The 14,749-nt window shown below is 44.3% G+C and overlaps 1 protein-coding gene and 1 long non-coding RNA gene across 3 annotated transcripts; one reads left to right on the top strand and one right to left on the bottom strand.

The window, feature by feature from the left end:
• Positions 1-4,367: 4,367 nt before the first annotated feature.
• Positions 4,368-13,184, top strand: NUDT19 (nudix hydrolase 19). Of its 2 annotated transcripts, none has more exons than XM_042970029.1 (3): positions 4,368-5,329; positions 11,038-11,245; positions 12,641-13,184. In XM_042970029.1, the coding sequence occupies exons 1-3, from the start codon at positions 4,628-4,630 to the stop codon at positions 12,844-12,846; spliced, it is 1,116 nt and encodes a 371-aa protein (XP_042825963.1). In that variant the 5' UTR covers positions 4,368-4,627; the 3' UTR covers positions 12,847-13,184. The 2 variants fall into 2 exon arrangements, with proteins under 2 accessions (XP_042825963.1, XP_042825964.1); XM_042970030.1 differs by lacking the exon at positions 12,641-13,184 and adding an exon at positions 5,710-5,764 and having other exon boundaries at positions 11,038-11,148.
• Positions 13,185-13,283: 99 nt separating this feature from the next.
• On the bottom strand, positions 13,284-14,428 carry LOC122234092. The gene is made up of 2 exons (XR_006211820.1): positions 14,340-14,428; positions 13,284-13,524 (listed from the first exon to the last, which is right to left on the bottom strand). It is a non-coding gene; the product is annotated as an uncharacterized LOC122234092 (long non-coding RNA).
• Positions 14,429-14,749: the final 321 nt, after the last annotated feature.

Here is a 14,749-nt window from a genome sequence, read left to right as displayed (position 1 = left end):
ATAAATGGAATCCATTCATTTTTTTAACGTTTGTTCATATTTTGAGAGACAGAATGTGAGTGGGGGAGGGGCAGAGAGAGAGAGAGAGAGAGATGGAATCCGAAGCAGGCTCCAGGCTCTGAACTGACAGCATAGAGCCCGACGCGGGGCTCAAACTAGCAGACCATGAGATCATGACCTGAGATGAAGTCAGACGCGTAACCAACCGAGTCACCCAGGTGCCCCGGAATCCATTCATGTTTGAGAAAACAATGCTGTGAACCTTTTTAAAATCCTTCTCAAAAAAAAAAAAAAAAAAAGTTTGAGAAATAATTTTTATCTGGCGATTCGTGGCGCACAGGATGTTACTGGTCAATCACAGGTGGGTTTTGTTTAACCCTGGTGACGTGCCTTGACTTCTAGGAAGGCTGAATGTGCTTTCCTGCTACCGTTGACCGTCCAAGTTGAAATTATCTCTCCGTGGCTAGCCCCAAAGTTCTCTTCCTTGCTTCCCTTTTTAACGGAAAAACCTGATAAATAGTGGATGACTCAAGCGAATTGGGGCTTGCTGAACTTGATAGTGAACTAAAAGACTACACGGAGCTATAGGTAAGAGGCAGGACATGTTTGGAAAGTTTTTATTTATTTTCAAGGTTTCACATGTTCTAATAAATCCAATGAGGGATTTTTTCATTGTAAATAAAGCTGGGGAGGACCGGAAGAACATCAGAATGAAGAGTCAACTGTCCTGAACTGTGAAGTAAGCAACTGACTCATAAACAAAGTGACTCGCTGTCTCGTGACCAAGTGGCCCATTGTAACTGCTGGTGCTACTAGGGAATGACCGTGGGCACTTACTGTTAGGCCTGGAGCAGCTGGCATTATGCCCCTGGCAGGACAGGGCTGGGCAGGACACTCTGAGAACATGCCAATAGGTTTGGAGACAGTTTCCAACACTTGCTGGATGTGTGACCTTAAATTACTCCAAACTGTTTTTTCTTGCCCATTTTTCTATATAATTAGAGGTTTTTTCTTCTCCATTTTTTCCTAACTCTTAATCCTTTGTGACAGACATTACAGATAATTTTTCCATTTTATTATGTCTTAGACTTTATTTTTTTAATGACATTTTTAATTTTTTTAATGTTTATTTTTGAGAGAGAGAGAGAGAGAGAGAGAGAGAGAGAGAGAGAGAGAGAGAAATAGAGTGTGAGCAGGGGAGGGGCAGAGAGAGAGGGAGACACAGAATCCGAAGCAGGCACCAGGCTCTGAGCTGTCAGCACAGAGTCCGACGTGGGGCTCGAACTTACTAACTGTGAGATCATGACCTGAGCCGAACTCAGATGCTTAACCAACTGTGCTACCCAGGCACCCCATCTTAGACTTTCTTACAGTGTTTTTGGTCATAACAAACTTTATAAATATGGAGAGAAGCATATGTCAAGTTACCAATCTTTTCCCTTACTGCTTCTAGATTTTGACCCAAAGATTATAGAGGAATTTACCTGTTTTCTTCCAATGCTTAGATGGTTTCATTTTTTGTCCACTGTTACTACAGCCTCCAGGATGACCCACAATGATCTCCAGCCTCCTGGTATTTTTGAGTAGTCCCCTCCCACATTGAATAGAGCAGACCAGTGTAAAAATAGGATACCTTGGAAATGGAGTGTGACTTCTGAGGCTAAATCATAAAAGGCATTCATGGCTTCCTCCTTCTTCTCTCTTGGGTCACTCTCTCTGGGGAAAGTTAACTGCCCAGTTTCGAAGACCTTCAAGTGGCTCAATGGAGAAGCCAGTGTGGTGAGGAACTGAAGCTTCCTGCCAATAGCGATATGAGTGGGCCATTGTGGAAATGGATCGCTCAGGCCCAGTCAAGCCCCGGCTGATAGGCTGACCACAGTCTCATGGGAGATACTGAGTCAGAACCACCCAGCTAAAATGTTCTCAAACTCCTGATCCACAGAAACTGTGAGGTAATGTTTGTCATTTTAAGCCACAAAGTTTCAGAGGCGTTTGTTAATAGCAGTAGATTAATAGATCTGTAATTTTTCCTCTGAGCAGAGAACATTAGAACAGTGCAGATAATAGGTTATAGGATGTGATCTGTGGATACACACATAAACTGGTATTGCATTGTCACAGAGCCTCCTGAATAAGACCAAAATGGCAGCATGCAGTTCTGGAGCCTGTTCTGCATTGGTTAAGATCCAACCCAAGGATGCCACTTTGCTATGTACTGTAGAACTTGATCATCTCACTTAGGAGTAAGCAGCCTTTGGGAAAACAAGCTGATCTCAAAATAAACATTTTTTTAAAGTTTACTTATTTATTTTGAGAGAGAAAGAGAAAGAGCTCAAGCAAGTGTGAGCAAGCTGGGGAGGGGCAGAGAGAGAGAGAGAGAGAGAGAGAGAGAGAGAGTCCCAAGCAGGCTCTGCACTGTCAGCGCAGAGCCTGATGTGGGGCTCGATCCCACAAAGCGTGAGACCATGACCTGAGCCAAAATCGAGAGTCAGACGCTCAACCGATTGAGTCACCCAGGTGCCCCCCAAATTAACATTTTTATCTACAAAACGATGGTGTTATTTTACCGCGAAGAGAATAGCATGTCCTTTCTTAAGAGACTTAACCCCTCCGTGAATAGTTTCTCTTCTGTGAAATGGCAACGGCTATTTCCACCTTAGAAGGTTTTGTGAGGATTACGCAGCGAATACTTACAAAATTCCCAGAGCCTCACACACAGTAGGTGCTTAATAATATCACTATTAATTACTGCCTCTAGGGTTGAATAACTATTACTTCAATCTCCCAAGCTAGACCTTAACTCCTTCCTGTCCCCTGCTCTGCATTCAACCAATTACCATATTACATCAAGTCTACCCCCTCAGTACTCTGTAAATCATTCCCTTCTCCCTCCTTACCCTCTCTCCACAGCCACTCTCCTAGTTTAGGCCTTCATAATTTCTTGCCTAGCATACCCCATGGGTCTCCAGTCCAGCTCCATCCAATTGAGTCACCATGCTGGTGTCACAAACTTGAAGATATGAACTTGATCATGTCACCACCTTTCAGAGCTTCCTATGGCTCACAGCACTAGAACCACCTGCAGCGTCAGGAACTGTTAAAATACAGGCTCCCGGGTACCACTCCAGACGCTACAACGGGTTCTGAAATGATTGTCCCAGTGCAGAGAGCCACATGCATTTGCGAAGCAGTTCAGGAAAGGGTTCCCCAACTGTGGATTCTGCAGACTCAAGGTAGATGAAAGTTGGTTGGCCCTCCAAGTGGGACGTGTGTCCTTCTTTGGCTTCCACCTGTACTTTTCTCCGTGTGTGGTCCCATTTTTTTGTTTGTTTGTTTCTAGGATGCAGTCAGTACACAGGGAGTCGTACCTGTAGAAAACGATGCTAAGAAAAACCATTCTAGGAGTGTCTGGCTGGCTCCATCAGTAGAGCATGCTACTCTTGATCTTAGGGTTGTGAGTTCAAGCCCCATGTTGGGCGTGGAGCATACTTCCAATAAAAAACAAAAACACAAAAAACACACAAAAAACCAAAAAACCCTATATTTTTTAATTTAAAAAAACCCCTAAAAACCGACAGTGCCATGTCCAGATCCTCCCCCACAAAATAACCCACATTAAAATGACAGTTCTTAAATGAGGCCCACCAAAAGAACAGTCTCTGTTTCATCCCCAAATGTAACAAATGTGTGATCAGGTGTAATAGCAATCGTGGGAGAAGCTGTTGGCACGTGACAAGGAATCGAAAAGAGAAGATTCAGATTTAAACAGGCTCTAAGAAACAGGAATGTTTCTCTTGGACATGGGAGTATTACAGCCACTAAGAAAATGAAGTGGAGAGAAATTCCTATCCCTAGGCCTGGATTAAGCATCTCTCATGAAAGTGGAAATCATCCAATGACCTAAAGGGCTTAAGGTGGTCCCAGGTGCCCTGACAATAAAAGGCTTCCAGAACACAAGACAAATTACCCGAGGGCAAGAGTGCCTTTCACGTCCAGGACGTGCGGTGGGGAACCCATAATTTGGCATCTGGTTCATCCATCAGTTTCTCATTGGTGGAGTCATGTGAGCCTGCAAAGCTCAGAGATCTACCCTTCAGGTCTCCTCCGCTGTCAAAGACAACATACTTCCGTGTCGACCGGTGGTTTAAGGATAAGTCCTAGTTCTCGGGGTTTGGTGGGCTAGGTGTCACCTGGCCTGGTGAAAATACTGCATCACGTTTTAACGTGGCAGGTCATGTATGCCCCTAGGCATTTCTGCTCTCGGTCCGAGTGTCCTGGGTGGGAACGATGAGGCAGGCAGGCCCTCCTGTCAGGCGGCTGTGAACAATTCCTCGCCGGGGACAGTGACAGTCCTAGTCCTGCCAGTGACCCGGCTGGGAACTAAGGCACTCCAGGCGTGTGCAAGCCCTCCCCGGCGCCACGCTCCTCCCACAGGCCGACGCGGGTGTAGGCCTAACAGCCAGAATTCACCCGGCGCCCACCGCGCGCGCCCCGCCTCGAGCTCGTCATATATGACACGGGCCTGGGTCCCCAAGCCCAGAAGACCTGTGGGGGCGGTAGGAACGGCGCCCAGGAGCTCCCGCCGCGCCAGAACCCAGAGCCCGGAAGCCTCGCGCCGCCGCCCGCCATGAACGGCTCCCTGCGGCCGGGCGCCAGCAGCTGGCGACGGGCAGCCACCATGGTGCTGGCCGCGGGCTGGGCGCGCCCGGGCCCCGCCGCCCCGTCGCCGCCCCCGCCGCCCGCCGAGGGCTTTCGGCTGCTGCTGCTGCAGCGCTCCGAGAGCCAAGGCTTCTTGCCCGGGGCGCACGTCTTCCCGGGGGGCGTGCTGGACAAGGCAGACCACTCGGCCGACTGGCTGCGCCTCTTCGCGCCGCACCACGGGCCGCCGCGTTTCGGCCTGGGCCCGCCACTGTCGCGGCCAGCCTCCTTCCCGGGGCTGCCCGACGCCGCCGACGAGGACGGCGCGGCGCTGCCGGATGACGTAGCCTCCCGCATCTGTGCCATCCGCGAGGCCTTCGAGGAGGCGGGCGTGCTGCTGCTGCGGCCGCGGGCCGCCCTGCCCACCGCGGCCGAGCCCGCACGCGCCCTCGCGCCGCCGCCGGGCCTGGACGCCTGGCGCGACCGCGTCCGCCGCGACCCGCGCCACTTCCTGAGCCTGTGTGCGCACCTCGACTGCACGCCCGACATCTGGGCGCTGCACGACTGGGGCGGCTGGCTCACGCCGTTCACGCGCTCGGGTGGCCGCCGCTTCAGCACCGCCTTCTTCTTGTGCTGCCTGCGGGAGCCGCCGCCCGTCTACCCGGACTTGACCGAGGTGGTGAGCTGCCAGGTAGGGCCTGCGCGGCGCCGGCGTAGGGACTCACAGGAACTTGAGAATCAGGGCCCCCCTCCGCCAGCAGCCCAGGCCTATCTGGAACTTCCCTATAAGCCCAGCACGGGGGCTAATTACAGGTCTTCCCCCCCCCCCCCCCATCTGTGATGGGTTTACAGCCCCGGGACCTAACCTACCTAACCTCTTAGCCTGACCTACCTTAAACGTGCTCAGAACACTAACATTAGCCTACAATTGGGCAGAATCAACTAACATAAAGCCTATTTTATAACAAAGTGTTGAATATCTCATGTAATTTATTGAATGCTGAAAGTGGGCAACAAAGGTGGTAATGGTACAGAATGAGCGCAAGGGTATCATCAGTTGTTTACCTTCAGGATCACACGACTCACTTGGGAGCTTGCTCATTGCTGCTGCCCGGCACTACCCGTGGTGAGTACCTAGCTGTGGGAAGACGTCAAAATTCAAAAGTAACTTTGCTGCTTGAATGTGTATAGTTTTTGCAGCATCCTAGAATTGCAAAATTGTAAGTAGAACCAAAGTCGGGACTGTCCGTAGCTTCCTCAGAGCCATACAGCCGATAAGTGACTGAGCGAGCAAGGCAACCAGGTAGCCCCACTCTCAACCCTGCAGGCCAAAGCCAGGACCTTGGTGAAGTGCTCCTCTGCTTCTTCAAGAGGCCTTGACTCTGCTTCTCAGGTGCTTCCCTCCAAGAGAGTGTGCAGTGCTGTTCAGGTCCCAGGCTCCTTCCTGAGCACGTTCCCTGCATTAACTCATTTCATGCCCACTCCATTTCATGCAGTATAATTATGTCCTCAGAGAACATACTTTATATGATTTCAGTCTTCAATTTATTGAGGCTTTTTCTATGGCCACAAATATGGTCTATCTTGGTGATTGTTCCTTTTGCACCTAAAAAGAATAGTATGTTCTGTGCTTGCTGGAGAGTTTGGAAAAATGGCAATTAGGTTAAATTTGTTGGTAGTGTCTTTCAGCTCTTCCATAGTGTTTTCTTGTTCCATCAGATACTGACAGGAATGCTGACATTTTTTTTCAGATTTGTTTTCTTTTAAGTAATCTTCATACCCAACAGGGTGCTTGTACTCACAACCTTGAGACCAAGAGTCACATGCCCTACAGACTGAGCCAACCAGGTGCATCCCAGGAATGCTGACATTTTTAATGAGAAATTGTGAATTTGTCTTTTTCTCTATCAGGTTTTGCTTCAGGTATTTTGAAGCTTCCTTGTAAGGTGCTGCCGAAACATATAGGACTGTTAAAGCTTGATGGATTGACCGTTTGGTTATTATGAAATACCCTTTGGGGCATCTGGCAGTTAGGCATCTGACTTAGGCTCAGGTCTTGACCTCATGGTTCGTGAGTTCGAGCCCTGCATTGGGCTCTGTGCTGACAGCTCAGAGCCTGGAGCCTGCTTCAGATTCTGTGTGTGTGTGTGTGTGTGTGTGTGTGTGTGTGTGTGTGTGTGTGTCTGCCCCTCCCCTGCTCACACACTCTCTCTCTCTCTCTCTCAAAAATAAATAAACATTAAAAAAATTTTTTGAATAAAAATAAAGTATGTTTCTTGTAGGCAGCACATAGTCTTCCTTTTCTTATCAGTAGTATAATTTCTGCCTTTTAGCTGGAGTGTTTAGATCATTTATATTTATATATGTTTATATATTTAAATATTTATATTTAATTCAAATCTACCATCTTTTAGTTTGTTATCTGTCCTATCTATTCTTTGCGTGTTTTTCTTTTCCTGACTCCTTTTGTATTATTTGAGTATTTTAAGGACTCTATTTTACCTCCATTATTGACTTACTAATTATACTTCTTTGTGGTTACTCTAGGGTTTGCAATACATAGCTTTCATCATGTATCATGTTGGAACCTGACAACAGTATACCTACATTTCTCCCCTCATGTCCAATAGCTATTGTTGTCATACATTTGACTTTTATTATTATTATGAACTCTATAGTGCATTGATTAATTTGCCCTAAACAGTCAATCTTTGAAAGACTGCAACAATGAGTAGAAAATGTCTTTTATGTTTACCTGCATATTTACCATTATTACTGCTCTTCATACCTTTGTGCAGATTAAAATCTACACCTGGTTTCTTTTGGCCCAAAAAACATCCTCTAATATGTGTTGTATTTCAGATCTTCTGACAATGAATCTTGTAAATTTTGTTTACCTGAAAAATACTTTATTTTGCCTCCATTTGTTTGAAAGATATTTTGGCTGGGTATAGAATTCCAAGTTAACATATTTGTTTGTTTGTTTGTTTCTCTCAGTGCTTAAAGATGTTGCTTTGGTATTTTCTGGTTTGTATAATTTATGATGAGAAATCTGCTTTTAACTCTTTGGTCCTCTGTGCCTAATGTGTTTTGTTTTGTGTTTGTGGCTACTTTAAATATTTCCTCTTAGTCATTGGTGTTCATCAATTTGATTACGATGTGCATGGTTTTCTTTTGTTATTTGTTTCTTCAGATATTTTTCACCTCCCCCTCTTTTCTGGGACTCCAATTACATTTATGTTGGACTACTTGAGAATGTAACTGGTAACTTGTTCATTTTGTTTCAAGTATTTTATCTCTGTGCTTTATCTTGAATAGATTCTACTGCTACATTTTCAAGTTCTTTTTCTCTTTTCTTATGTAGCATCTAACTTGCTGTAAATAGCATCCTGTGTGTTTTTCATTTCAGATACTTTTCATTTTTAGAAGTTCCATTTAGTTTAAAAATATTTTCTATTTCTCTTATCCTGTTCATATTTTCCTTTATGTCTTTGAGTCAATGGAACATACTTACAACAGTGGTTTTAATGCCCCTTTCTACTAATTCCATCATCTCTGTAGTGTCCATGGACCAATTTGTCTTCTAGTTAGGGGTCACATTTTCCTGCTATCCTGTCATGGGTCTTGCAATTTTTTATTGGATGTTGGATATTGTGATTTTTATGAGTACTGGATTTTGTTATGTTCCTTTAAAGATTGTTGAACTTTTCCTGGCAGGAAGTTAAGTTATTGCAAATTAACTTGATCTTCTTGAGATTTTTTTTTTTTTTTAAGTTTCTGTTTGGAGAGAGAGGAGGAGAGAGAGAGAATCCCAGACAGGCTCTGGGCTGTCAGTGGGCAGAGCTCGATGTGGGGCTCGAACTCATGAACCGTGAGATCATGACCTGAGCCGAAATCAAGAGTTGGACGGTTAACCAACTAAGCCACCCAAGCACCTCTTTTTTAAAAGTGGTTTTAGAGTAGTTCCATGATAGCCTATATTCTATCAGCTGCACTTCTACTGAGACCCTTCTGCTGAATGCCCCTTATATTCAACAAGTTCTCTCCACTGTGGTTGGAGGAAGTTTTTCCTGGCCCTAGGTGAGTCCTAGAAATTATTAGTCTTAAAGCCCCCAAGTAACTTTTCTTTTCTTAGAAAGCAGGTTTTCCAACGTCATGTGGTTTCATCTTATGCTGGCATAGATTAGTGTTTCGCAAAGACTAAGGGCATCCTATACAGATCTTAGGAGCTCTACTCTATATAGATCCCTCCTCTCAGGTACCATGTCTTCCATATTCTAGCCTGTATGGGCCTTTCCAAACTCTGTTCTCTGTCTCCTCAGTAAGTCAGTGAGAATGGTATAGGTTAGGTTCTCTTTCCTTTTGCTGTGGTCTGACAATTACCTTTAGGCAGAGAATCTTGGCAATGGTAGAGTTCACCTCATTTGTTTTTCTTTTCTCACAAATTACAATTCTGCATTTTTCAATGTCTGAAAATGATCGATTCATAGATTTTGTCCACTTCTCTATTGTTTATATCATGTTGGAGAAAGGTAATTCTAGCACTCATGGCTGGAAGAGGAGATTTTTTATTTTTTTTAATTTTAGAGGGACAGAAAGAAAGAGTGAGCACATGAGTTGGGGAGAAGGGCAGAGGGAAAGAGAGAATCTTAAGCTGGCTCTATGCTCAGTGCAGAACCTGATGCAGAGCTCGATCGCCTGACCCTGCTGCGATCATGACCTGAACTAAAGTCAAGAGTCAGATGCTCAATCGACTGAACCACCCAGGCGCCCCTGGAAAGATTTCAATAAGCAGCAGTTCTTAACCTAGTCAAGGCTGGTGATTCTCAACAGGGGATGATTCACCCACCCACCCCTAGATACATTTGGCAATGTCTGGAGATGTGTTTGATTTTCCTAATTTGGGTAGTTCTACTGGCTTCTACTGGGTAGAGCTCAAGGATGCTTCTGACCATCCTTTAGGGTACAAGACAGTCACCCACAACAAATAATTATCTGGCCTAAGGTGTCAAAGGTTTTGTGAGCAGTGCATTACAAGTAACAAGTAACCAATAAATGATAAGCTCTCTTAACCTATGGTCTGGACTAACCTGAATAGGTTGAATTAAGTGAGTTGTACCTATTGTTTAGCTCTTCATCTTGATTGTTAATCACTGAACTCATGTGGAATTGATCAAAGAGAGTTCTATGTAAATAACTTACAGAGTGGGTGGTCCTTTGAGGCCCGAGCATTGTTTTCCAAAATGCAGCCTTGGCAAGTTGAGAATAGCCCGAGGTGCTTCTTATAAATAGATTGTTTGGTCCCATAGATTAACCATAAGCATTCCTCAGGGGGAAGTTTAGGCACGTACAAGCTTTTACACCTTTGGCCTATAGTTATCCGTGGCAGAAATCGATTTCAATTTCCTAGATTAGGCATGAGAATCAGTTTCCATTAGTGTAAATGGATATTTAGTCAGTCAGTTAAAGAAAGACCCCTTTGGGGTTATTTCATATTCGCTGAATCAACTCCTTTTATCAAAATGTGTATGGAAGTAAGGCTTGGGAAGGAGGAAAGGTCACAGCAGTCAGGTCATTTAAGTTAAATGGGCAAATGCTGTCTGGTTGGTACTGTGCTGTTATTATTAGTTGTTAAGTTTATTTATTTTGAGAGGGAGAGCGAGAATCTCAAGCAGGCTCCACGCTCTCAGCATAGAGCACAACATGGGGCTCAGTCCCACTGACTATGAGATCAAGACCTGAACAGAAATCAAGAGTCAGATGCTCAACTGACTGAGCCACCCAGGCGCCCTGATACTCTGCTGTTATTACATTCCTGGAACGATAGGCTGAGTCATGCCTCCTGACCTTCCTGAAAGCTCCTTTTGCTCCTCTTTACCCCATCATAACATGTGAACTTGTCATGCTACTTTCTGATTGCTGAAGGCCCCATAGGGCCTGAGAGAGCTTTGTCTTGTTCACCACCTCCCCAGGGCCTACCCAAGGCACCCGTTTGTGGGTGGAATGAATGGGCACTGAATTCTCAATCTGCTTTCATGAATTAACACCGGACAGGCTTCTTTTTCCCCTGGGAGTGACCAGAACCAGCTTGCCTTCTTGCATCTTCTGCCTTCTCTGCTGAACACCCCCCTCCCCACCCAAGTCAATGCTTGGTGATCTATCCTAGTTGATTTATTGGTCCTTAGGATCAGCGTCCCATTAACCAACCTCTTGTGAGGGTGGAGGGTCAGCCCACATTTCATTAACCAAATCTTTTCATGTTGTCTTAGAGGATTCTAGCAAGGCACATTAATACATTAATTGTACGACGTCAGTTAGATTTGGGTACTGATCTAATGATTTCAAATCTTCCATTGCCTCTGGAATAAACCTTAAAACCCTGGCCATTGTCTTCCACAGTGGTCATCTCCATCAGAGGCAACTGAGAGTTTCATATCGAAAAAAATTTGGTTAGCACCCCCACAGTTCTACGAAATAAGAAGGCTTGGAAACTTTGCCTCTCTCTCTGACTTGCACAAATTTTGTTTGGATGGTGCATTGGAAGAGATGGAAAGATGGCTGCCGATCACATTTTTAACTGCTGATGCAATGCTCCAGCTTTTACCAGGTAAGTCAGTAAAGCACAGTGTTCTTCTTCTTCTTTTTTTTTTTTAAGTTTATTTATTTTTGAGAGAGAGAGAGAGCATACAAACTGGGGAGGAGCAGAGAGAGAGGAGACAGAATTCCAAGTAGGCTCCACATTGTCCGTGCAGAGCCCAATGCGGGGCTCAAACCCATGAACTGTGAGATCATAACCTGAGCTGAAATCAAGAGTTGGATACTTAACCAAAGCCACCCAGGTGCCCAGCACTGTAGTATTCACATTTAATGCACTGGGCTGTATGGCAGTATTGTGCAACACAGAGACATGAATTACCATCTGTTTTACACAATACAGCAGTTTATTAAGTAATGTCCAAGTCTATAAAATATCCATGGTGTTTATTATAACCAAAAGTTCTAAGTAAGTCATTTTGTATACACACATACGTTTATTTAAATATGTTTCCTAGATGTTTACAAAACTCTTTCTCATGTTATTTCACTTTTTTACACTTTAATTTTGAATTTTGAGAATGAGTTATGAAGTTGAAAACTTTTGTTTTCAAATACGCTCTGTTAAAAGAACTTGGATTAGGAGAAATTGTCAACTTATTTGAATTAGGGAGTTTGTTGGCAGTTGATTGTTGTTGGGTAAGTGCTAGGTGGGGGTTTTGTGGCAGTTTACCTTTTAAATTTTTTTTTTTAATGTTTATTTTTGAGAGAGAGAGAGAGAGAGAGAGAGAGAGAGAGGCAGAGCATGAGCAGGGGAGGGTAGAGAGAAAGGGAGACACAGAATCCGAAGCAGGCTCCAGGCCCCGCGCTGTCAGCACAGAGCCCAACACAGGACTTGAACCCATGAACGGTGAGATCATGACCCGAGCCGAAGTCGTACACTTAACCGACTGAGCGACCCAGGCGCCATGGTTTTGTGGGTGGGACTTTGTGACCTGCTCATGGCTGCTTGGCTCAGTTCTCACAATAGCGACAACAGTTGTTACTCATCCTACAGTCGTACGGTTTAGCAGTTTTGATGTGTAAATGATAATTTGTGTAATTTAACCTTAAAATTATTAGAACAGCTCACATTGAAACCCAAAAATGTATGGATGTCAAGGCCAATATTAATACCAACTAGGATAAAGAGTCAGGTTAGCCTAAAAGTTATAATTCGTGATGAAAAATACCAAGTCATAAATACTTATGTGCCCAAAGAAACTTTTTGGCTGGGGAATGGGGAGTTGGGGGGTGTGGGTATTAAAAACACAAGAAAGACACTGAGGTAGGCTCATAAAATCGGACTTACTTAACACCTATCTCCGTTCCAAACACATGACATAGATCGATACCGATGTGCATGTCACTAATATTTTGGAATGTTTTATAAAATAACACTTTGTGGACTCAAAATGTTATTTTTCAGGAGATGAACTGTACTTAGAAGATTCAGACTTTGTAGAGAATGTTATGTCCACGGAAAAAAAGACTGGAGAAATCATGAAGGAAGGCAAGACATTTCACCGAATGGTGTTACACAGCCGCCATGTGTACAGTGTCCACGTGACCGTCCAGTCAAAGCATAAACATGTTTATCCCAAGACCTACGTAGTAAGTCAGAGCCATCTATAGAGGACTGCTCGTTTGTAAGCTGGCTTGCTTGAAGTTGTCCTGCTGAATACCGGAGGTCGACTGGACTTGCTTGGAGCATAAGGACCTTTGTACAATCTAGTACCAATAGTCTAATCTGATATAGTATAATACACGTTTCAAGCGTAATATAGTGCTCTCTTGCTTATTTCATCCTTTAAACCTCATGGTATCACACAAATGTAATTAATTATTAATAATCCTGTTCCCAGAATGAGGGGGGAAGAAAACCTCACAAGGGTTTCCACTTCTGAATTATTATTTTATTTACTTACTTTTGAGAGAGAGCCAACAGGGGAAGAGTGGAGAGAGAGAATCCCAAGCAGGCTCCGTGCTGTCATCGCAGAGCCTGACATGGGGCTTGAACTCACAAACCGAAATCAAGATACTTAACCAACTGAACCACCCAGGCACCCATCCACTTCTGTATTATTTTATTATCAAAAGTTTAAATAAGATGTTCTACTGCCGTTGTCTTTTAACTGTCCACTGCAATAGCGCTTTCCTTGACGTGCTGAGGAGGTGCAGCCATGAATTCCTTAGACTTGCCGGTGAGATTAGTTGAAGGGAGTCCGATTACATGTGAATAGCACACTGAGATGACACTCAGGTGACGTTATTTTCTTGTTATGTCTTTAGCTTGATGATTAACACACAAATCTGTTTGATACAAAAGGCATTAGTGATTAGGCCTACCAAATTGGAAACCTTTTAGTTCCCATTTTAAAGAAGGATGAAGCCATAACAAAAACCCTATTTATTTTTACTCTGGGGAGCAGTAGCTAATAAATACAGAGATTAAAGAGATGTAGAACTATTCATCATTTAATGGTGTTTTATTAATGATGCTTATTTTCAATGGTTTTTAATATGGGTCATTTTTTCACCTCCTCTTAAGAGGAATAATGTTTATTGATTAAAGATGTGAAATGGTGAAGACACTAATTCTGTTTCAGATCTTTGACTATATTATGTATCATATGATGGACTTTATTTTTCATGAAATGTCTTATTTTTCCTACCTATAAAATAGTGGTATTGATCAATAAGGTATGTGTGTATTACTTAATCTTTTTTTGTTAACATTTTATTTATTTTTGAGAGAGAGAGAAACAGAGCATGATGCCGCGGAGGGGCAGAGAGAGAGAAAGAGGGAGACACAGAATCGGAAGCAGGCTCCAGGCTCTGAGCTGTCAGCACAGAGCCCGATGCGGGGTTCAAACTCACAGACTTAGAGATCATGACCTGAGTCAAACTCAGACACTTAACCAACTGAGCCACCCAGGTGCCCCTGTATTACTTGACCTTGACTAGAGGAAACCATCTAGATAAGTGGTTCTCCATCCAGGGAGGCCACTTTTGCCCTTCAGGAGACATTTGGCCGTATCTGGAAACATTTTTGGTGGTCACAACTGAGAGTGAGATGCTACTACCGTCTAGTGGGAAGAGGCCGGGGATGCGGCTAAATATCCTACCATAAATAGGACAGCTGTCCACAGCAATCATCTGGCCAAGGTTGAGAATCTCTGATCGAAAGGAAAGTCTTTCTTCAGTGAATGTTTCCAACATGTAAACTGTGAGAACCATATACTGGTAGCATTCCCCCGGCTCCTGCACCTACAAAAGTCCTCCTTACTGACTTGGGCTTTGGGCATCATATTCTTTCACTCTCACAGGAACCAGAATGTAGCTGGAAGAGAACTCCGTGAACACCATTATTTTGCCAGTTAGAAAACTGGGGACAGATCCACACAGCTGATGAGCGCCACAGCTGAATGGCGCCTGATTCTCTGTTAAGCAAGTGACATCTATTACCTATCGCCAAAAGCAGGAGAGCTAACAGTTCTGCCCACTGCGTCTGGGGATTCCAGTCGCCGAGGAAACC

This window comes from Panthera tigris, chromosome E2, assembly GCF_018350195.1.
Source record: "Panthera tigris isolate Pti1 chromosome E2, P.tigris_Pti1_mat1.1, whole genome shotgun sequence".
Taxonomy (NCBI): Eukaryota; Metazoa; Chordata; class Mammalia; order Carnivora; family Felidae; genus Panthera; species Panthera tigris.
This window is presented reverse-complemented; position numbering and strand designations above follow the sequence as displayed.